This window comes from Rana temporaria, chromosome 10 (assembly GCF_905171775.1).
Source record: "Rana temporaria chromosome 10, aRanTem1.1, whole genome shotgun sequence".
Classification (NCBI taxonomy): domain Eukaryota; kingdom Metazoa; phylum Chordata; class Amphibia; order Anura; family Ranidae; genus Rana; species Rana temporaria.
Window position 1 is genome coordinate 127,222,788 of NC_053498.1, and position 24,099 is coordinate 127,246,886.

Genomic DNA, 24,099 nt, shown 5'->3' on the forward strand with positions numbered 1-24,099 from the left:
TTATATAATCTCTATCTATCTAATATTTATTTTGATTCTATATCTATATGCCCTCATGTTATAAAGCGGTGTGCAAGCATGTTTGCACTATATAAGTCCTGCATAATAATCATAATAATATATTATTATTATTATTATACATTTAGGGCCAGATCCACAAAGAAGTTACGCTGGCGTATCTATTGATACGCTGCGTAACTTCTAGTTTGCTTCGGCGTATCTTTGTTTTTTATCCACAAAACAAGATACGCCTGAAGCTGGGCTAGATCCGACTGGCGTACGTCTTAGTACGCCGTCGGATCTAAGGTGCATATTTACACTGGCCGCTAGGTGGCGTTTCCGTCGATTTCCGCATCGAGTATGCAAATTAGCTAGATACGCCAATCCACAAACGTACGTCCGGTCGGCGCATTTTTTACGTCATTTCCATAAGGCTTTTTTCGGCATATAGTTACCCCTGCTATATGAGGCGTATCCTATGTTAAGTATGGATGTCGTTCCCACGCCAAATTTTGAAAATTTTACGATGTTTGCGTAAGTCGTTCGTGAATAGGGCTTTGCGTAGAATGACGTCACTGTCGTGAGCATTGGCTTGTTGCGGGTTAATTTCGAGCATGCGCACTGGGATACCCCCACGGACGGCGCATGCGCCGTTAAAAAAAAAACTTAATTTACGTCGGGTCAAGACGTATTAACATAAAACACGCCCCCATCTCATCCATTTGAATTGCGCGCCCTTACGCCGCCAAAGTTACACTACGCCGCCGTAACTTACGGCGCAAATTCTTTCAGGATAAGGAAAATACGCTGTAAGTTACGGCGGCGTAGTGTATCTGAGATACACTACGCCGGACGTAAAGAAGCGCCGTGCTACGCGGATCTGGCCCTCTATCTATATTATTATATATTCTATCTATCTAATATTTATTATGATTATATTCTATATCTATATTATTATATACTCTATCTATTTTATTATGCATTCTATCTATATTATATATTCTATCTATCTATCTATCTATCTATCTATCTATCTATCTATCTATCTATCTATCTATCTATCTATCCATCTATCCATCTATCCATCTATCCATCTATCCATCTATCCATCTATCTATCTATCTATCTATCTATCTATCTATCTATCGTTCGTTCCATCGATCTATCTATCTAATATTTATTTTGATTATATATCTATATGCCCTCATGTTATAAAGCGCTGTGCAAGCTGTTTGCACTATATAAGTCCTGCATAATAATCATAATAATATTATTATTATACATTTAGTATCAATCTATCTATAATTTGTTTTATTATTTTAATAATAATATAAATAGAATTAATAATATACTTATACTATAATTCTTTTTATGAAAAAAAACTATATATATATATATATATATATATATATATATATATATATATATATATATATATATATATATATATATATATATATATATATATATACACTGAAAAAAAAAAAGAATATATGACACAATCTTCTTACAGATTCAATAACATTTAGAGTTCAGGTTTTATATATATATATATATATATATATATATATATATATATATACACACACTCACACACATACAATCTATGCTGTGTGCTTTGTGATTTATTTCACAATAATTGCATAAAACATTTTGCAAAAAAATATATATATATATATATATATATATATATATATATTTATATACACATATATCATTTCTGTTAAATAATAAATATTGTTATATTAATAATATAAATATAATATTATTTTTCTGTAAAATGTTTGAATGCGATTATTGCGAAATAATAAAGCACACTGTAGAGATCCTGCAAAGTGTGTACAAGGGTTCTGCAAACAGCCCAGAGCCGCAGTGTGAAGGTAGTTGGGAGGACTCCTCATTCCATTCTGCTCATCCAGCACAGCATAGTCCCTCTAGATCCCTGCTCCAGATCATCCAGTGCCTGCTGAGAAAGCCCCAGGGAGGACATTTGCTGAGTGTAGAGAAGAGCTCCAACTTCCCAGCAATGTGCAGAGGAGAGTCGGACGAGGGAGGGAAGAGAGCAGCTGCTGGGAAGAGGCATTGAGTCTTGCTGGCTCTTTAAACTCTGCCGGCAATGGAAGGGAGAGGGAGGTTGTGTGTATATGTGTGGCTGATAATGAGCTACAAGTGGCAGAGGAGAGTCCAATAAGCCTTCACAGCACCTCCCAGAGAAAAAAAAAAAAAAAAGTCAATTTGCACAGGACAGGGATGTATATAAAGCCCAACAAGAGCTGATGTTGCCTGTTTGCAGACAGGTAGTGAAGCAACAATGACTGCGGCGCTGGGACACGGCGCAGCCTGAACATCTGGATTTTGTGGATGCAGAAGAAGCTGTGACTATTGGCTGAGGGGACGCCTGCCTGCGCTCCATCCTTATGGGCATCTTTTATTTCACTATTTTTCCACCAGTTCCTTTCCTCCAGTATATTTCTAGATCCCCTTTTTTTATGGTGGATACATTTTATTCTTCTTTAGCTGCACAATTTACCCCCCTCCTTTCGCCCTTTTCTCCATAAAGTCTATTATTTCCAGTCTCTGGACGGCTTGTAGCTGAGTCACCATGCAAGCACAGCTGGCTGTCACCTCTCTGCTTACTCTGGATCTGCTTTTTCTCTCCCCCTCTTTGTATGCTTGGTCAGATAAGGTCATGGTTACCCCCAAAAAGCTGGATCCTGACATCAATGGAAGACAGTATTATAAAGAAGGCCATGAACAGGTTAAGGACAGAGGAGTTATATACCAGATCTCAGCTTTTCAGGAGGATTTTTATTTGAACTTAAGTCCTGATTCTCAATTCATTGCCCCGGCTTTTTCGGTGGATTTCCCTGGCGCTGTCCCCAAACCGTCGCCGAGCCTGAGACACTGCTTCTACTCTGGAGACGTCAATTCAGATCGGGATTCTTTTGCTGCTCTTAGCCTTTGTGGGGGACTTCGGGGGGCTTTTGGCTATCAAGGGGTGGAATATTTCATCAGTCCGTTAAAGAACGGCACGTGGGATCAGTTACAGGTTGGCCAGCAGGGGCCGCATCTCCTGCAGCGCAGGAAAGCACTGTCGCAGTCAGCAGACACTACGTCAAGGTGTGGGGTCAGCTCTGGTTTGAACCATGGCGTTATGGAAGCTCTTCAAAAATACAAACGTTCCAAACATGGCAAACGCCATACCAATGGCACAAGAAGAGGAGGTCAGAGGTCCCGACGCTTTGCCTCTATCACCAGGTATGTGGAGACACTGATCGTGGCAGATGAGACCATGCTTAAGTTCCACGGAGATGACCTTCAGCACTATCTACTCACTTTAATGGCCACAGCCGCTCGCCTGTATCGCCACCCCAGCATCCAAAATCCCATCAACATAGCCGTGGTAAAGTTCATGGTCCTGACAGACGATGGAAAAGGACCCAAAGTTACCACCAACGCTGCCATGACACTGAGGAGCTTCTGTGGCTGGCAGAAGAAATGGAACAAAGTGAGTGACAAGCACCCCGAATACTGGGACACCGCCATCCTCTTCACCAAAACGGTGAGTCTGCAGAGAACCCAACGCTTGCTGCATGATGGCCAGGAATCCAGATGGGTGATGTATAGGTGTGTGCAGACACAGTGCATTCATGGTGTCATGAATCATTGTGGACAGATGTTCTCTCTTAATAATTGAATATCTACAGCCGAAACATTTTGTTTTATTTTGGATAGAGTATATTTTTATGTTCTATTGAGGTGATTTCCCTTCACGTCCTATCCTATAGGCACAAAAGAATGCCAGGGGACATCTCGCAATAGTGAGGGAATTCCCTAATCGGGCCATACCATGATCAAAATTCATCTGATCAGGCCAAATTTCCATCATTCCCCCTTTGATCATTTGTTTATTTATTTATTTATTTATTAAAATTCTTAAAAGTACAAAAAAGTACAATCATCTTCCATTGAAGTTCTATATTAGAAAATGTTCTTTGATCAGCAGCTGCAGCCAATAAGCTGCAGCTGCTGATCGGTGTATTCTGACAGCGGCAGGTGCTGCTCCATCCACTTCATGATGGCTGAGCAAAAAAAAAAATGAACACTACGTACGGCTAGATTTAGACAGGTGTCCCTATGGAAAATTTCCCCTCTATTCCTGATTCGGCGACATCTCAAACGTTTGGATTTTCCCTCACTATTAGTCCCAGTGACAATGGTGACTATGACAAATATAGAGGGTTAATCTCCCCAATGGGTACATAGCTATAGAAACTTGTCAGGGTTGCAAATTTTTCACCACTTCGTCCAAAACGAAAGTTTGCTACACTGCAATACTAATGCCGCGTACACACGGTCGGAATTTCCGACAAGAAAAGTTTGAGGGGAGCTTTTGGCCGGAAATTCCAACCGTGTGTAGGCTCCATCGGATTTTTTCTGTCAGAGTTTTCGACAGGAAAAATTTGAGAGCTCGAAAAGTTCTTGGAGGAAATTCCTATGGAATCCCGACGCACGAAAAAACACGCATTCTCGGAATCAAGTCAACGCATATGCTCGGAAGCGTTAAACTTCATTTTTCTAGGCTCTTCGTAGTGTTGTACGTCACCGCGTTCTTGACGGTCGGAATTTGGTGTGACCGTGTTTATGCAACACAAGTTTGAGCCAAGATTCCGTCGGGAAAAAATCCACAGTTTTCTTGTCGGATTTTCCGATCGTGCGTACGCGTCATAAGTTGTCCAAAGTAGACCTGTGCAAAGCATACAATTGTTCACAACTGGGTGATTAGGAATCGCGGGCAGAATTGGCGCAATTCTGCTCAAGATTCCAAATCAGGGCAAAATGATCCTTGATGGCACCGCAAACATGATGCAATGTTGTCGTGTTTGTCACGCGACAAAACTCACAAGAATCGCAGCAAAAGGTGTGTGTAAAATCACGCTTGGCTCAATGCCAAAATTTGGCCCCTGAGCTTCTTTAGCAGGACGTACACACACAGGGAAGCCCATTCAAGTGAATAGGCAGCCCTTTGCATCACAGGCGGAAACACGTGTAAGCCACGCTTTTAAAATCGCAAGTGTTCCTGCTATACAATATGTGAATGGGGCCTCAGGGCGGGTTCACGCCAAAATGCGGTGCAAGGAAGGAGTGTTCCGTGCACGTTTCTTACACCTCACTCAAAACGCACTGCCTTTGCGATCTGCAGATACCAATGTAGTGTTACTGGCACACTAAACGCAGATCGCAAACAGGAACCAAATTGCGTGGTACTACTATTCGGTGCAGCACGTTTTTTTTTTAACTAGTATATGCCTAAGGGGATTTCAGGACCATTCAAATGAATATGCTGCAAAACCGCACTGCACCAGAACGCGCAGGAGAGTATGCTGTGTTCCTGTGCGATCCTGGTGTCAGAACTGATCTGCAGAACAGTCCTGAGATTCCGCCCAGAGCAGCCTTTTTTTTACTTTTTTTTTTTTTTTACTTTTTTTTATTATGAATTTCAAGTAATTGCAATGCGAAATGTACAGGTTTGGCGAATATAACTTTGTTTTGAAGTAATAAGTACAGCCCATCTCTATTTCTTTTAACTCTTCCTCTAGGCTGCAAACTACCACCTGCTCTGCCAGTTTGTTATTTCTAGTTAGTAGTGTCAGATTCAACAGATTTCAGATCGCTGTATATGGACTAGGATTCAAAATGTCAGCTTTTTGTTGCCCTTCTTTGGATACTTTTCTTTTACATTTTTGTTCAGTAATTTTTATAAATTTTTCAAAATTACAGATAAAAACAGAAAACTGTGGTGGTGTAGTTTCAGTAGAAGGGAGAAAGGAAAAGGGCTGATGCCCTTAGTAACGCAATCACAGAAACAATCACAATTATAAGAAAAAAGTGAAAAATATTGCGCCAATCTTAAAAGAAAATAAATGCAAGCTGCCAAACACAACAAACAATGATAAAAGGGTAAAAAAATGTGGTGCTATTGCTGTAACGGAGAGATGTAAACATCTAAATGATAATACCCTCCCTAATAACAGCATCAAGGACCTCATTACCTTCTTATCAATCACAATTATACAAAATAGATCAAGCAAAAAGGGGTGCATTGCTCAAGGAACCACTCGCAGTCTCTATAGGAACCCTAGGGTACCCCACAATGCTGGTTGAGGAAGGCTGGTCAAGAGCATCGGAAGATTATAAGCTTTACAGTATACTGTATATGTATGTATGTGTATGTATATATATATATATCAGTAGAGCAGTGGACGGTGTCAGTAGGGAAGAGATTGATGTCAGTAGTTTATTTATATTTATTTTTTTATCATAACTTTTATTTTTCTACAATTTTTCTATTTTTTTTTATTGTATTTACGTAATACGATATTATTATTATTATAATTATTATTATTTTTTTTATATATGTACAATTTTTAGGTGCTCCATTGGGGGTTTTGGTGAGAGATCAAAGGTCTAAACAGACCCCTAATATCTCACCTTTAAGACAGATTTCCTAGTCCCTTATTCCGCAGCCAAACAGCAGGGGGAATCTGTGCAGCACAGCGTGATTAGGGTGTGCCCAGGCACACCTGGCACACCCTGTGCGCACGCCTATGCTGGGAAGAATGCTCCTTAGACTTGTGGTCATTGGAAAAAAACTCCCATTACAGATAGCTAAAAAGATCAGTGGTGTCTGTGGTTACATATATGTGATAGCAAGAGATTGTGCATCGCTCAAGGAACCACTTGCAGCCTCTGTAGGAACCAGCGGCGGTCCGTCCATAGAGGGTGCTAGAGCGCCGCCCCATCTGGCTCCGCACCACCACTGAAAATATAATACATTCATGCATTGCATGAATGTATGTTATTGTTGCCAGCTGCCGCTGGTCTATTCAAGGTGGCCGGCCATTGAGCGCCGACCACCTGAATAACGGCAGCTGGCTGGCTGTGCAGAAGTGCCTATCAGAGCCAGTCGCTCTGATAGGCTTTCTGTGAACAGTCCTCGTCTCCCGGATGTCTTATTCAGGGAACGTATGGGGGGTGCGTTTCTTGGATAAGACTGACGTCCTTCTCAGCCAATCAGGTTCGCCGATTCTGGTTATCGGTAACCTGATTGGCTGAAGCGTCACCAAGGCGGGAGAAGAAGACATCGAGGGACGTTGAAGGATTACTGTAAGTGCATTTTACAGGGCACAGCAGCGACAATGGGCACAGAGGCGACAAAGGGCACAGTGGCATCAACTGGCACAGTAGTAACAATGGGCACAGTGGCAACAATTAAAGGGCACAGTGACATGCACAGTGGCAACAATGGGCACAGTAGTGACAATGGGCACAGTGGCATCAATGGGCACAGTAGTGACAATGGGCACAGTGGCGACAATTAAAGGGCACAGTGGTGACAATTGGCACAGTGGCGACAATTGAGGGGCATAGTGGTGACAATTGGCACAGTGGCGACAATTGAGGGGCACAGTGGCTGCGTTTGATGGCATGGCACAGTGGTGACAATTGATGGCACAGTGGCTGTGTTTGATGGCATGGCACAGTGACTGCGTTTGATGGCATGGCACAGCTACTGCGTTTGATGGCATGGCACAGTGACTGCGTTTGATGGCATGGCACAGTGACTGCGTTTGATGGCATGGCACAGCGGCTGCGTTTGATGGCATGGCACAGTGACTGCGTTTGATGGCATGGCACAGTGGTGCGGATTGATGGCATAGTGACTGCATTTGATGGCATGGCACAGTGGTGACAATTGATGCCACAGTGGCTGCGTTTGATGGCACGGCACAGTGGTGACAATTGATGCCACAGTGGCTGCATTTGATGGGCACAGTGAGGCTGCAATTTTGAGCACCAGCCGCCACTGGTAGGAACCCTCGGGTACCCTACAATGCTGGTTGAGGAAAGCTGGTCAAGAGCATTGGAAGATTATAAGCTTTACAGTATATTGTATCATGCTTAACCTTTTTAACATGGAAGAACCCTTCAAATGACTTTCCGGCCTCAGGGGACCCCTGCTAATAATTAATGTCCACAGCCCATGGTGAATTAGTGTCACTGGGAAGAATGCTCTTTAGACTTGTGGTCATTGGAAAAAACTCCCCTTACAGATAGCTAAAAAGATCATTGGTGTCTGTGGTTACATATCGGATAGGAAGAGATTGTGCATTGCTCAAGGAACCACTACCAGCCTCTGTAGGAACCCTAGGGTACCCCACAATGCTGGTTGAGGAAGGCTGGCCAGGAGCATCAGAAGATGGTCCTGGCACTGAATGGCATGAGGCCAGTCTGTAAGCGACAGGGATGAAGTCCTAGCAGCCAATCAAAAATCATCTTTCTAGTTTCAGATCGTCCTAGCCCAATGTTAGGTCCTACCGATCTTTGTACGGCTTCATTGAATGAGTATACAGGTGACCTTGTATAGCATTTGTAATCTCTTCATCATTAGGTCGGTCTTGTGTTTATATGAGCCTCTCCAGGGCCTGTGCAGTATGTTACCTTCACTGAGCAGAAGTAAACCCAGAGGACGGATCCAGATAACAGTTTACTGTAGTGATAGTGTGGGGAGATTGGTGCTTGCTGAGATTTGTAGCAGCTGGCTATTGTCATGATACATGGATGGAGGGTGGAGGGTGGGTGATGGATGCTGGGAGATTAAAGGACCATCATTCCTGGAGGTGCTGACACTCACCCTTCCTCTCAGTCACACTCACACTGGCTTTACCAGGTTTACATAAGAAGGCAGAGTGGAATCTGTTATTTTAGGGGTAGGAATGGTGTGCTGGATACAGACGGTGTCTGCGCTTATCTAGGGAGGGCATGGAGATCTGAAACAGGAGAACAGGAGGCTGAGATACGGTGCAGGCCTGCAAACTAAACAAGCCGGGCTGCTACTGATTCATATAACAGCAATGTAGACCACAGTGCTGGAAGACAGCAAATAATTATTATTGATCGAGTGATCAATCCATCCATTGGTCTGTAAATCTGAGGGGTTGTAAAGGTACCATTTTTTCCCTAAATAACTTCCTTTACCTTAGTGCAGCCCTCCTTCACTTACCTGATGGCGCAGCCCATTCAAGGTATGGACGACAGAACAGCCGTTGTATTTTACGTTGTATGCGTAAGCGTACGTGAATGGGGCTGGGCATTGGTTACGTTCACGTCGAAAGCATTGAGTATTTGCGACGTGATTCTGAGCATGCGAGTGTCAAAGTGGGCAAATCTGGATGAAGTCCAGGGCCAAATTTTTGTCCCAGTCCAGCCCTGGACTTCCCTCATTTGTGTTCCCTATAATGAAAACATCAAACCCCGGGGTCAATGCAAGAAAAATGTACAGGTAGATCATATTTCTTGTAAGTTTTTTCAGATTTCTGAGTTTGTGAGTTAGCAAGTTGTTGACCTTCGAGTCCCAAACACAGTCAATGAATTTGGGATGGTTGTCCACCTTCATGGATGAATAACCTAACAAGGGTTGTCCTATATCTGTTCACTCCCATAATTTATCCCTTCCTCACTTAAGCAGCATTTTTTTTTTAATCATAAAAAAAAACTTTATTGGACAATAAACAAGGTTTCATGTTTAGGAGATATTTAATAAAGTTTATCCAAGGACAAAACACGTTTGTCTGGGCAAATACAGTTGGGTAAGTTCCTACTGGGGAGATTTCCAGTCCTATCCGGTTGAAACAACAGTAAGTAAGAGATGGGTGGTGTGTCAATGGAACTGGTATCCCCATTGGAAAATTTCAAACTCTAAAACAAAGCATATTTCCCACACTTTCAGTGTCATTGACAGATCACCATGACAAACCCAATGCCGCGTACACACGATCGGAAATTCCGACAAGAAAACCGTGGATTTTTTTCCGACTGAATTTTGGCTCAAATTTGGCTTGCATTCACACAAATGTTGTCTGAAATTCCGACCATCAAGAATGTGGTGACGTACAACACTACAACGTGCCGAGAAAAATTAAGTTCAATGATTCCGAGCATGTGTCAAATTGATTTCGAGCATGCATGTTTTTTTGTGCGTCGGAATTACATAAAGATGATCGGAATTTCCGACAAGAACTTTTTGAGAAAATTTGAGAAAATTTTCGACAGAAAAAGTCAGATGGAGCCTACACACGGTCGGTATTTCCGACCAAAAGCTCACATAGAACTTTTCTTGGCGGAAATTCCGATCGTGTGTACGCGGCATAACTCTCCCACACTCCCTTTTAATTTTTTTTTTACTTATCACAATCGAATAAATGGATAAACCACCTATTGCTTTCTTCTATCTCTCCATGCTTTTGTTCTCAACAGACAATACAAGGCCTGTTGGTAATTAAATGTATTGTATATTATGGGGGGTGTAACAAGAACAAGCCACAGTGCGTGGGAACCCGATATATGACCATGGACTTAAAAGTGTGAGTACCCAGCATATGTAAGAAGGCTGCGGGGGAGTCAGCCGACTGGTCTCCAGAAGACCTGAGTAATAGACATGATTTGGTCTTCCTGCTCCCCCAGCCTTGCGTATCAATACCGCTAACATGTATAGAAAAACGAATGCCGTGTACACGCGATCGGAAATTCCAACAAGAAAACCATGGATTTTTTCTGGTGGAATGTTGGCTCAAACTTGTGTTGCATACACACAGTCACACAAATCTTGTTGGAAATTTTGACCGCCAAGAACGTGGTGACGTACAACACGTAGGACAAGCCGAGATCAATGAAGTTCAATAGGCAGTTCAGCTCTTCTGCTTGATTCTGAGCATGCATGTTTTTTTTGCGCATTGGAATTCTAGGAACTTTTTCCGTCAGAAAAATAGAGAACCTGCTCTCCATCTTTTGTTGGTGGAAATTCCGACAGCAAAAGTTGGATGGAGCATACACACGGTCGAAATTTCTGACAAAAAGCTCACATCGGACTTTTCTTGTCGGGAATTTTCGATCGTGTGTACGCGGCATAAGGGCTGGAATCTGGTTGGTTTCTGGAATCTGGTGGTGTCGATCCTCCAGTAACCACATGTGTAGTGGGAGGTGAGGGACCATTGAGAGTAAGGCAGGCCATTGATGATGTGATTTTCCTTCCTGCAACTCATGAAAATCACTCGAAGACACCGACTGTGGGGGAATTCCTCCCGCTGAGCTATCGTGTTCTCGTATAGCTTCTGCCAATAATCGCATGAAAAATCCGTACAAAAAAGTCATACAACAATCGAATTGGGTACAATCAGCCTGCCCATAGATGATTCGAATCTTGGCTGGTCCATGTTGAAATGGCCGGCTTTATGGAACCTCATAAGTTTGTTATTACTAAAGTTAGTTGGGTTCTTAGTGAAACGTTAACTGAGATTTATACAGTTATTACTGTATTGTAAGCATGAAATTAAGAATTGGTTCTGCATCTTTCTGTCCTGTCAGTCTTCTATCTGTCAGATACGGATAACCCGCAGAACTGTACGTTCCTGTCTGTCCCAGGGCCGAGGACAATCCAGACTGATGGGCCCTGCAGCCATATGACTCACTCCAGGACCATCTTCAGTTCCAGGCTCATTCATGGAGCTGTAATCAAACAAAAGCCGAGTCTTATCTCTAGCTAACAGAATCCTGCAAACCTCTGTACATGCCAGTCCAACTTCCCCGTCCTCATCCCAGCCAAGAATAACACGCCATGGAAGTCAGAAAGACGAGTCAGCTGGGTGGAAAGGTGGTGGAGTTATACAGAGATGACTTCAGTGCATCTCCCAATCCTTTATAATGGTGATTTCAATTTCATTGAAATTTAAAGGGACATTCCATTAAGAACTTTGAAATAAAAAGATATCTAAACCCAAGAACAAAAATGTCATGTTATGCAGCTCACCGGTCCTTAGATGTGATGGCTGCATTGGTTTTCTTTTTTTTCAGGCTAAGTACATTTTCAACAAGTATAGAAAAAATATCTATGGTTGTTCTTTTGGGTCCTACTCAGATCTTGCCTGTGCAGCATCCCCTCTGCACACTGATCACAGGCACCACCACCATCCATAGAACGCCTTGTACCTTTTTAAAATGAGTAGGTGTTCTCTGATTGGACAAGGTGGAGATTGGTGATGCCATCACCCCTCCTCTCCACCTTGACAAATCAGAGAACACCATGGCCCATATTCTCGTAGATGGGCGTAAAACTGTGCGGGCGTAACGTATGTCATTTACGTTACGCCGCCGCAAGTTTTACAGGCAAGTGCTTTATTCCACCAATGCACAGGGTTAGTCATCCCGGGCACACAGGGACCATGCCAATGATGTAAGCTGAGCTGAGCAGCTTAGGTACTTTGTAAGGAAGACTGTGAGCAGCCAGGTAGGTGTATGTTATAGCAGAATCATGCCTCTTCTGCAATAATAACCGATCTGCTCGCAGTCTTTTGTAAAAATGCATTTAAGTTGATGGCAGTTTGGCAGTGAAGCGGTTAATGCTCAAGTCCTATATAAAGTGCAGCTTGCACCGTCGGTGACACTTCCTCACATCTGGCCAAATCGCTCACTACGCTCTCCTAAATCCACTGCGATTTCACAAATCCCCAACTGCCGTCTCCTTTCCAGCTCCGTCCTCCCGACCGTGTGCTGCTTCCTGTTCTGTCAGACGTTTCCCAGCGCTGAATTTCAGGGACCCCCCCCCCCCCAGTTCATACAAGTTCATCCTGCAGCAAGCGCCCTGGCCCGGGTGTCCTCATCTGCTCCTGGCTCCATATAATAACATACTTTACTGGAGTCTCTTCCTATATGCTTCTCTCCGGATGAGGCTGCTATTCATGTCACAGCTCATCTGGACTGGAAGGACTCCATCCCTCCGCCTGATATATATAAAGTATAGCAACTCCAGTTCATCATCTCAATGAAAGCCAGCATTCTGATTGGTTGCTTTGAGTAACACCGTCGGTTTTGGCATTCTCATTCACCCATAACCTCCTGTATATTAAGCTGCTCCCGGGGGGGGTAACAGCAAGAATCACAAAATATCCAAAAGATTTGTTTGAATTATTGTTTTCAATGCTCCATTCACAAGCACTTAGGCTATATGTATAGAGCAGGGAATCGGACATTCGCCAAATGTCTTCCTAGTCCATGTGTTTAATAAAACAGTGATTCATTGGCCACCAATTTGGTAAAAGTTACATTCACTGCTAAAAGCCCAACTCTGGGCAAAAAAAAAAAAGATCCCCTTTGGTGAGACTATGGGCCGGATTCAGATACGAGATACGACGGCCTATCTCCAGATATGCCGTCGTATCTCTGAGTGCGGGCCGTCGTATCTATGCGCCTGATTCAGAGAATCAGTTACGCATAGATTTCCCTAAGATCCGACCGGCGTAAGTGTCTTACACCGTCGTATCTTAGGCTGCATATTTGCGCTGGCCGCTAGGTGGCGCTTCCGTATAGTTACGCGAGGAATATGCTAATTAGGTATTTACGCCGATTCAGAAAAGTACGTCCGGCCGGCGCATTTTTTTACGTTGTTTACGTTAGGCTTTTTCCGGCGTAAAGTTACCCCTGCTATATGAGGCGTAGCTAATGTTAAGTATGGACGTCGTTCCCGCGCCGAGTTTTGAAAATTGTACGTCGTTTGCGTAAGTCGTTCGCGAATAGGGCTTTGCGTAAGTTACGTTCACGTCGAAACCAATGGGGCTTTGCGGCGTAATTTGGAGCATGCACCACTGGGATTCCTTTACGAACAGCGCATGTGCCGTTCACAAAAAACGTAAAATACGCGGGGTCATCTTAAATTTAAATAAAACACACCCACAACATCCCCATTTGAATTAGCTGGGCTTACGCCGCCACACATAAGTTACGCCGCCGTAACTAAGGGCGCAAGTTCTTTCTGCATACGGTACGCCGCCGTAACTTTGGGCGCAAGTTCTGACATACGTTACGCTGCGCCGGCAGATACTGCAATGTATCTGAATCCGGCCCTGTATCTGCACTTCAAGGGCTAATTGCTCAATTTGTTTAGGGAAGAGGAGAAACAGTTTTACTTACCTGGTCCTCCACTCCCCAGCTCCCCCAGCAGGTGGCACTCCTCGATGATCCGGCAGTGGACTGTCCCTTGGTGCCCTCATGTCCAGAGCAGGTCTATGGATGTTGCTCTGGTCTTGATGACGTCAGGACCCTATAGCCAGGGCCGGCCTTTGGGGTGTGCGAGCTGTGCGGCTGCACAGGGCGCCATGGGCAACAGGGGGCGCTGTGTGGCACACACAGCTCACAGAATGTGAGTCACATGAGGGCCGATCCTAGATGGGGTGCAGTTCACCCAGGCGCCACAGAGGTGGGGGCGCTCAAGCCCGTGCCTGCCCTATACCACCCCAGCATGCCCTATACCACCTCAGCATGCCCTATGCCACCTCAACCTGCCCTATGCCACCTCAACCTGCCCTATGCCACCGCAACCTGCCCTATGCCACTGCAACCTGCCCTATATCACCCCAACCTGCCCTATGCTACCACAACCTGCTCTATACCACCCCATCCTGCCCTATATCACCCCAACCTGCCTTATATTACCCCAACCTGCCCTATATTGCCCCAGCAGTCCCAATACCACCCTATACTTTAATTTACAGGGGCCATTTGGGGGGGGGGGGGCACCACAGGATTATCTCGCACAGGGCGCCTGAACACCTAAGGCCGGCCCTGCCTATAGCCCTATAGTGCGGAGTGCAGAATCTGTGGGGACCGGTCGGTCTGCAGGGAGGAGCAAAGGACCAGGTAAGTGCAGTATATTTTCTTAGACCAGGGTTTCTCAACCAGGGATCAATGGAACCCTAGGATTCCTCCAGAGGTTGCTAGGGGTACCTTAAGCAACAAGCAATTTCTGCCTCTCGGATAAGTTCTCACTTATACTATTAGCTATCTTTAAGAAGCATTCTTCCCACTGACCATTACACTAATGTATCATGTAGATATTGTAATGGTTTTGCAGGGATTCCCTGAGACTGGAAAGTTATTTAACCACTAGCCGACCAGCCGCCACAGTTATAAGGCGGCAGGTCGGCTCGGCTGCACGAGATCACAAAGCTATACGTCATCTCGCGTTTCAGCCAATAGGGGCGCGCCCCCCGCTCGCCCCTGCTGCCGACGCGCGTGCCCGGCGGGCGCGATCACCGCCAGGCACCCGCGATCGCTCATTACAGAGCGAGAACCGGGAACTGTGTGTGTGTAAACAAGCCCACAAGCTTCAAGCTACACCTTTGCTCAAAGGAAATCACATCTTAAGGGATGCAGACCCCGCCACTTTCCCAATTAGAGCCTTGCAGGTGCAGCAGCCAATTGATAATTATAAAGTCACTCCCATACATCATCACTCGGCTATTTATCCAGAATAATTTTGGTAAAATCCTTGCAATGTACATAGATCACCCAGAGGGGAATGCTTTTTCTCAACAAAAGTGGAGTTACTCTTTAATAATCTGTTTTTGTGATGCTCCATTGCCCAGTTGCAAAATAACAACTTGGTCCTTCTATAAACAGCTTCCTATGAAGACATTCCTTCTGTATGTAGCAGTGAGGCGGTGAGTTCTGGTTGGTTAATATCAGTCCTGAGCTGGTCGGGGATTATGAAGTGTCATCAGTGACAGCTGCATTCCTGGATGAGAAGCATTAAATCATCGTGCAGGAGCCGCAGATCGTCTCTGTACAGTGACAGGGCTTGTGTCAGTCTTCTGGGATAACAAATGATCATATTCCCCAAGTAGCTGCAGGCACCCCCAGAACCCCGAAACAGGAATGTCAGGAATCCCCAGCAGGGGAAGCTCCATGTTCTTTGTACTGCCGGGAAGGGGCCTGTCGGCACAGGGCGGGCCCAGAGCTACTCAGTGCAGCCCCTCGGCAGTGCTGGACGGTATTCGGTGACAACGATTTTCAGATAGATATCTTCTTGCACATACAATTGTTACCACAGCAGTATTTTCTGCAGGCCTCATTCACCTGGCACAGTGTAGGCCTGTGTGAGGCGGTGTTTACCCACATGGGGCTGCGTAGGCGTTCCATGAAGGCAATCCCATTGATGCCAGTCAGTCACTGCCTCCAATTTGACATCAATGGGGGTGCAGGTGCAGTTGCGCTGCTCTGAAAGCACACAGGGCTAGATTCACGTAGAATCGCGTAACTTTGTGCGGGCGTAACGTATCCTATTTACGTTATCTAAAGATCCGCTAACCTATCTGAATCCGGCCCTATGTCTGTGTGTCTTCAGTAGTTTCCTTGCAGTCTTGGGTCGGGAAAACATTCAACAGATAACAATTGGCAGAGGAACAATAATAATGTAACAGTCAGACTTATCTCGCAGGACAAAGCAGAACCTGTGTACAGAAGTGACACATGGTAACGCGCTGTACCCGTCTGAATCCTGCCCGGCTCTGATACATTCCCACTTCTGTGTTGCTGTTGAAAGCACTGCAGTTGGATAGAATATTTTAGGGAGGTGCACAGAAATGAAGGACAATTATTTTATCAGAAAGCACAAAACTTTCAGTGTAATTAGTTACTTTGCGGACACAATAAACAGAGGGTTGAAAGCCGTGCCGACACAAGGCCATCCAGTGCCCAGGGCAAAGGTGACAATCTGTACTTCGTACCTTACCTAATTCTGACTGCTGAAATCTGTATGCTGGGTCATGTGTCGCTTACTCCTGACCATTACCCCCTGTACACTGCGCTATCTGCTGTACATTATTTCATCCTGATCCCTGCTCTCTTTACACTAGGAAGTATGTTACTCCTGACCATTGCACTCTCATATGTACATTACATACTCCTGACTACTGGACAAAATATGCCATGCAGGGCTCAAGTGCTGCGGGAACGCTTGGGAACGGAGTTCCTGCACTTTTTTCACAGCAGGAACTCAGTTCCCTTTGCAAGACTAGAGCAGCCGAGCCGCCCGAGCCAATCCTTCACTAAGCGGCGATGCCCAGCTCGAGTCACTGTCAGGGGCAGGCGAACCTTAGTAATCCTTTATGTTACTGGCCGCTTCCTGTATATGGATTCATCGGGTAGTGTGCCGGTATTCCTTCACTTCCTCGATGCCGCAATGTCTCCTGGGAGCTTTTGTCATTGTTCCCAGGAGACATTGCGGAGGTCTGCCGCGAGTTATCCTCGGATTTTTAGAAAGAACTTGCTTCTTTCTAAATCCCGCAATGGGAGAAGTGGGGGAGTGGATCTTGGGTGGGAGTTCCCACACTTTTTTCCCCAGGACTTGACCCCTGATGCCATGGTGTATTTTGCACACTTCTGCACTCAGCATACAGCGCATACAGGGTTATGTAATGTATAGGCCAGTGTACAGAGTGTGGTGGTCAGGAGTATGTAACATACAGCTCAGCATTCATCACACAGTTTTCAACCGTTGGTAACATACAGTATAGCCCAGTGCTATATAGTGCAGTGGTCAGGAGAGTTTTTTTGTTCATCACATAGTACATGGCTCATAAATATCTAATGTGCATCCCATTATTGTAGACTGCAGGCCTTAAGAGTTCAGGCATTAGTATTTAACATACACCCTTCCCCAGAAAACCCCTAAAAAATCAGCCCCCTCCAAGTCCACAGCTCACCTCTGCACCTCCCAAGTCCACAGCTCACCTCTGCACCTCCCAAGTCCACGGCTCACCTCTGCACCTCCCAAGTCCACGGCTCACCTCCACACCTCCCAAGTCCACAGCTCACCTTTGCACCTCCCAAGTCCACAGCTCACCTCCCAAGTCCACAGCTCACCTCCGCACCTCCCAAGTCCACAGCTCACCTCCGCACCTCCAAAGTCCACAGCTCATCTCCACACCTACCAAGTCCACAGCTCACCTCTGCACCTCCCAAGTCCACGGCTCACCTCTGCACCTCCCAAGTCCACAGCTCACCTCTGCACCTCCCAAGTCCACAGTTCACCTCTGCACCTCCCAAGTCCACAGCTCACCTCTGCACCTCCCAAGTTCACAGCTCACCTCTGCACCTCCCAGGTCCACAGCTCACCTCTGCACCTCCCAAGTCCACAGCTCACCTATGCACCTCATGTTCACAGCTCACCTCTGCACCTCCCAAGTCCACAGCTCACCTCTGCACCTCTCAAGTTCACAGCTCACCTCTGCACCTCCCAGGTCCACAGCTCACCTCTGCACCTCCCAAGTCCACAGCTAACCTATGCACCTCATGTTCACAACTAACCTCTGCATTCCCTGTCCACAGCTCACCTCTGCACCCCCTTTTTAAAGGGGGTCTCTGCACCCTCTGTCCACAGCTCACTTCTGCACCACCCATCCATAGCTCACCTTTGCATGCCCTGCTCAAAGCTCACATCTGCATCTCTCATGTCCACAGCTCACCTCTGCATCTCACATTCACAGCTCACCTCTGCACCTCCCAAGTCCACAGCTCATCTCTGCACCTCATGTTCACAACTCACCTCTGCACTCTCTTCCACAGCTCACTTCTGCACCCCCTTTTCATAGCTCATCTCTGCACCCCTGTCCACATCTCCCCTGTGCACCTCTTTTCCATAGCTCATCACTGCACCCCCAGTACACAGCTCACTTATGCACAACCTATCCGTAGCTCACCTCTGCATTCCCTGCTCACAGCTCAACTCTGCACCTCCCATGTCCACAGCTCACCTCTGCACCTTTCATTCGCAGCTCCTCTCTGCACCTCCCACGTCCACAGCTAATCTCTGCACCTCCCATGTCCACAGCTCACCTCTGCACCTTCCATTAGAAGATCACCTCTAAACTTTCCATTCGCAGCTCGCCATAGCACCTCCAACGTCCACAGCTCAATTCTGCACCCTCTGTCCACGGTTCAACTCTGCACCCCCTGTCCACAGTTCAACTCTGCACCCCCTGTCCACAGCTCACATCTGTACCACCTATCCATAGATCACCTCTTCACTTCTTGGCCACACCTCTGTACCCCCTTTCCATAGCTCATCTCTGCACCCCTTGTCTACAGCTCGCTTCATCACCACCTATCCATAGCTCACCTCTGCATCCCCTGCTCACAGCTCACATCTCTTCCCCCTGTCTACAGCTCACCTCTGTCTAACTGGTCCACAGCTCACTCCCCCCCCCCCCCCCCATCCACAGTTTACCTCTGCACCACTCTTGCCCACAGCTCACCCTCGCATGCCCAGCCATAGCTAGCTTTTATACTCTTTCCTGCTATCTATAGAATACCGACTGTAAGACCTGTTTGTACAAATTTTGTTTTGATGTGCCTGGAATGTATTTAATTTCAAGTAAAAAGTTCAGTTTTTGTTCCAGTTAACTTGTCATGCAAGCTGCCATTGCTGGCCTCTTCTCAGAATGCTGGTTGCTTGGCTCTTGTTCTCAGTCTCTTGTTTTCAGTGACCGGAACAGACTTGTAGCATACTTGTGTCAGGCAATGGCAGGCTGTGTAATTCTCTCCTGACAGTTTCATGTGGCATATCCTAAGCAGCCAGTGTAATAGTGTCAGCACAGATGGAGCTGATTTGGTGCCAGTTCCTGGCGCAGTGTATGATGTCAGTATGGACTGTCAGCCGGTGTTTATAATTAGCAGTGCACACGCCCTGACATGAGCTCCCTCCATATTATGTCATGGGTGGGAGGCTTGGACCATGTCAGGGAAAAACTGATGATGCCAAATATCAGATTATTGGAAGAATTTCTCATGTACAAGCCGGCCAATTGTTGATTTGTATAGCGCCAGCATGCACTGTAGTGCTGTACTGCCGATAGGCCTGGAGCTCTGTACAATCATACATGGGACGCTCTAATTCGCAGGCTTTGGGTCAGTGTGTCAGGGTTGGTGCTGGGCCACATCAGTGTTGCCAACCAACCAGATTGAAATTTACTGGCACGACACCCGAAATTTACTGGCGCAGCCACGTTTTTACTGGCATTTCACAAAAGTTACTAAATTAAATTTTTAGGTGCAAATTTCAGTATTTAGGCTACAAACAAGTACGCTAGGCAAATAGCAATGTGATTTAACGTAGATATTAAGGTAAAAAATATATATATTTGTTATTTTTGATATATTAAGGGCACATTATTTAGTCACATCACCCCCTGCCTCCATCCCCCTCTGCCACCAACACCCCCTGCCTTCACCCCCCTCTGCAATGCCACAAACTCCCCCTGCCTCCAATCTCCCTCTGCCTCCAATCTTCCCCAGGCCCCCTGCCTCCAATCACCCTCTGCCTCCAATCTCCCCCTGCCTCCAATCTCCCCCTGCCTCCAATCTCCCCCTGCCTCCAATCTCCCCCTGCCTCCAATCTCCCCCTGCCTCCAATCTCCCCCTGCCTCCAATCTCCCCCTGCCTCCAATCTCCCTCTGCCTCCAATCTCCCTCTGCCTCCAATCTCCCCCTGCCTCCAATCTCCCCCTGCCTCCAATCTCCCTCTGCCTTGAAATCTCCCTCTGCCTCCAATCTCCCTCTGCCCCTGCCTCCAATCTCCCCCTGCCTCCAATCTCCCTCTGCCTCCAATCTCCCCCAGGCCCCCTGCCTTTCAATCACCCCCTGCCTCCATCCCTCTCTGCCACCAACACCCCCTGCCTTCACCCTCCTCTGCGGTGCCACAATCTCCCCCTGCCTCCAATCTCCCTCTGCCTCCGATCTCCCCCAGGCCCCCTGTCTCCAATCACCCCCTGCCTCCATCCCCCTCTGCGGTGCCACCAACAATCCCTGTCTCCATCCCCCACCCTCTGCAATGCCACCATTCCCCTCTGCGGTGCCACCAACACCCCCTTCCTCCAATCTTCCCCTGCCTCCAATCTCCCCCTGCCTCCATCCCCCTCTGCGGTGCCACCGCAGCCACCATCACCCCATGCCCCCAATCTCCATGCGCAGTTCCAAGCCGAACCAATCTATTTTTACTGGCACATTCCCGCAGACACGGACATTTACGAACGGAGGGGAAAAAGTGCCCGTTTTTACGAACTGTCTGTAATAATACGGGCGGTTGGCAACACTGGGCCACATTGTTGTCATCGGGATGGGAAGAGTGCAGCTTAGAGGATGAACGCCAACACTGAACAGATTGGATGTAGGTGAAACCTTTCCTTTCATCCCCTTTTTTAAATCAGCCCCAGTGCTGTCATTCACCCCGGCTCAAAGGGATGTATAGTTACATAATTGTCCTTTAAACTGATCCTCTTACAGACTCTTATGCCGCGTACACACGGTCAGAATTTCCGACAAGAAAAGTTCCATGTGAGCTTTTGGTCGGGAATTCCATCCGTGTATAGGCTCCATCTGACGTTTTTCTGTCAGCAAAAAAATTTGAGAGATGGTTCTCAAATTTTCCGACAGGACCAGTTTCAGCGGACATGTTCGACCGTGTGTACGCCGCCTTAGTGTTGGTCGATCACATAAAATACATTTACGTTTTTGGGTGTAACATGACAAAATGTGGAAAATTTCAAGGGGTATGAATACTTTTTCAAGGCTCTGTACACTAATAAATCTATTCATGTAGTGAGGGATTCCCCATACATCAGGTGAGGTGTCGGGGTCACTGCAATCTATAATCTAACATGACAACCTTATCACGCAGAATGAATCTCTGTAAGCTCTATAGTATACAGTATATGATCCTGCTGAGGATTTCTATGTCAATACAAGGGGGGGAGGGGGATGATGACAGACCAGGATGAGCGCACAGCTGACAGTCCGATCTGTCTGAACCTGCTCCTGTCATCTCTTCTGGTTTACAAGAATCAAGCCACCAGCCCCCCTCTCTATGTCAATCAGGGGTTGGAGAAATCACATCCAAAAAATTCAGTTTAATTCTGTAACCAGTCACATTCAACCCCTGGATCCTCTCTTTATCTCTCTCTCTCTTTTGTTAATAATTAAACAAAATCTTATTTTTTTATATATTTATGGTGGATTTGTTTATATAACTATTTATTGTATTTTTTTATTTTGTGTTTTTTTTGCGTATTTGATTTTTTTTTGTGTATTTTATTTTTGTACTATTGCTTTAAAAAGTAAGGGCTGGATTCAGGTAGAGCGGCGTATATTTGTGCGGGCGTAGTGCATCTCATATGCGCTAGCCCGACGTATCATAGAGCGGCAAGACCAGTATTCACAAAGCTCCGTAAGTTGCGGCGGCGTAACGTAAATTGGCCGGCGTAAGCCCGCCTAATTCAAAGTAGGAAGGTAGTGGGCGTGATCTATTAAAATGAAGCGTGACCCCATGCAAATGAAGGGCCGAACGAACGCGCATGCTCAAAATCACGTTGCATATACTCCCTAAGGTACGACAGCTCAATGCCTACGACGTGAACGTAACCTACGCCCAGCCCCATTCACGTACGACTTACGTAAACGACGTAAAATACGACAGCTGTTCCGACGTCCATACCTTTGCATGGGATGCGCCTCCTATATGGTGGACTAACTTTATGCCGGACGTATGCCTTACGTAAACGGCGTAGATTACTCCGACGGGTGTAAGCACGTTCGTGAATCGGCTTATCTTGCTCATTTACATATTCGACGCGTAAATCAATGGAAGCGCCCCTTGCGGCCAGCGTAAATATGCGCCCAAGATACGACGGCGTAGGAGACTTACGTCGGTCGGATGAGGCCAAAATTTAGGCGTATCTTCTATTAAGAATTAGGCGCAGAGATACGACGGCGCATCCGTGCACTTACGCGTCGTATCAGAAGATACGTCGGCGTATCTTCTGATACGACGGGAATGTTGAAAAAAAAAAACATTCCCCTGATTTATGTACATTGCAAGGATTTTAAAGCGGTTGTATACCCCCCCTAAGAAAAAAAACCTGCAAGGCAAAGGCATAATGAGCTAGTATGACTAGCATACTAGCTCATATTCAATTACTTACCTTAGATCGAAGAACCCGCACCGACTCTTGTTCCTCTCCTCCGCCTTGATACCCGAAGTGACTTCTGGGTTTTTAACCCTTCCGGGGGTGTGACTGGCCAGAGCGGCGATGACGTCACTGCCACGCATGCGAGCGGAACAAGCACGAACCCTGCGCATGCGCGCATTTCAGGCAGGCTCCCATTCAAGACCTGGTGCGCTCAGTGCGCCTGCGCCGTAGACATCGGTGTCCGATTTTCTGCAAATATCTCCTTAACCATATAGGTTAAGGACATATTGCAAGCACCTACAGGTAAGCCCTAATGTAAGCTTACCTGTAGGTGCAAATAGTATATGAGGGTATACAATCGCTTTAACAAGCTTTGTTGCAGATTGCTACCTTTTGTTATTCTGAAGGACTGGTTGTTTGTCTGTGTCCATGTGCGGAGCACAGCCTACCATAGAAAGTCCAAATCTCACCCGGTTTGGCAGGGACTGGCCGAGATTTGAACCATGTATGGGCAGGCTGAATGTACTAAGTTGATTGATCAGATTTTACCTGCGATTATTGCTAGCAGATAATATAACAGTAATCAATGGTTCAGCGGGAGGGATTAATGGGGGAATTGGGTGATTTTCGTTCCTGCAACCCCAGGTTGCAGGAAAGAAAATCTCTCCATCTATGACCAGCTTTATTCTGTATAGGAGTGTTTTTATAATTATCAACCAGCTGCTGCAACTGCAGGGCTCTAATGAGGAAAGTGGCAAGGTCTGCGTCCCTTTTTAGATGTGATTTCCTATTTGGAGTATCTCACCAAAAATTACATTTTTGTTGCAGAAGATGCCCAAAATCTGACTTATATCTTAGGCCCCGTACACACGAGGAGGTCCGCGGACCGTTTTCATCGGACATGTCTCCTGGGAGCTTTTGGTCTGATGTGTGTACACACCATCAGACCAAAATCCCAGCGGACAGAGAACGTGGTGACGTAGAAGACACCGACGTTCTCAAACACGGAAGTGCAATGCTTCCACGCATGCGTCGAATCAATTCGACGCATGCGCGGGATTTCGGGACGCTGGTTACACGTCATAACCAACGGACATATCCAATTAGGTGTACTAACCATCGGACATATCCGACGGACATGTTTCCAGCAGACAAGTTTCTTAGCTTGCTAAGAAACTTTTGTCCGCTGGAAACCTATCCGCTAGGCCGTACACACGGTCGGACATGTCCGCGGACCAGTTTCAGCG

At 46.2% G+C, this 24,099-nt stretch overlaps 1 protein-coding gene across 1 annotated transcript in view; it reads left to right on the plus strand.

Moving 5' to 3' along the window:
* Positions 1-1,844: 1,844 nt before the first annotated feature.
* The window catches only part of ADAMTS15 (ADAM metallopeptidase with thrombospondin type 1 motif 15), a 66,015-nt gene continuing 43,760 nt past the window's right edge, over positions 1,845-24,099 (plus strand). Inside the window, exon 1 of the mRNA XM_040326243.1 lies at positions 1,845-3,562. Within this exon, the coding sequence (XP_040182177.1) occupies positions 2,603-3,562 (960 nt within the window). The 5' untranslated portion in view covers positions 1,845-2,602. The remainder of the gene's footprint in view (positions 3,563-24,099) is intronic.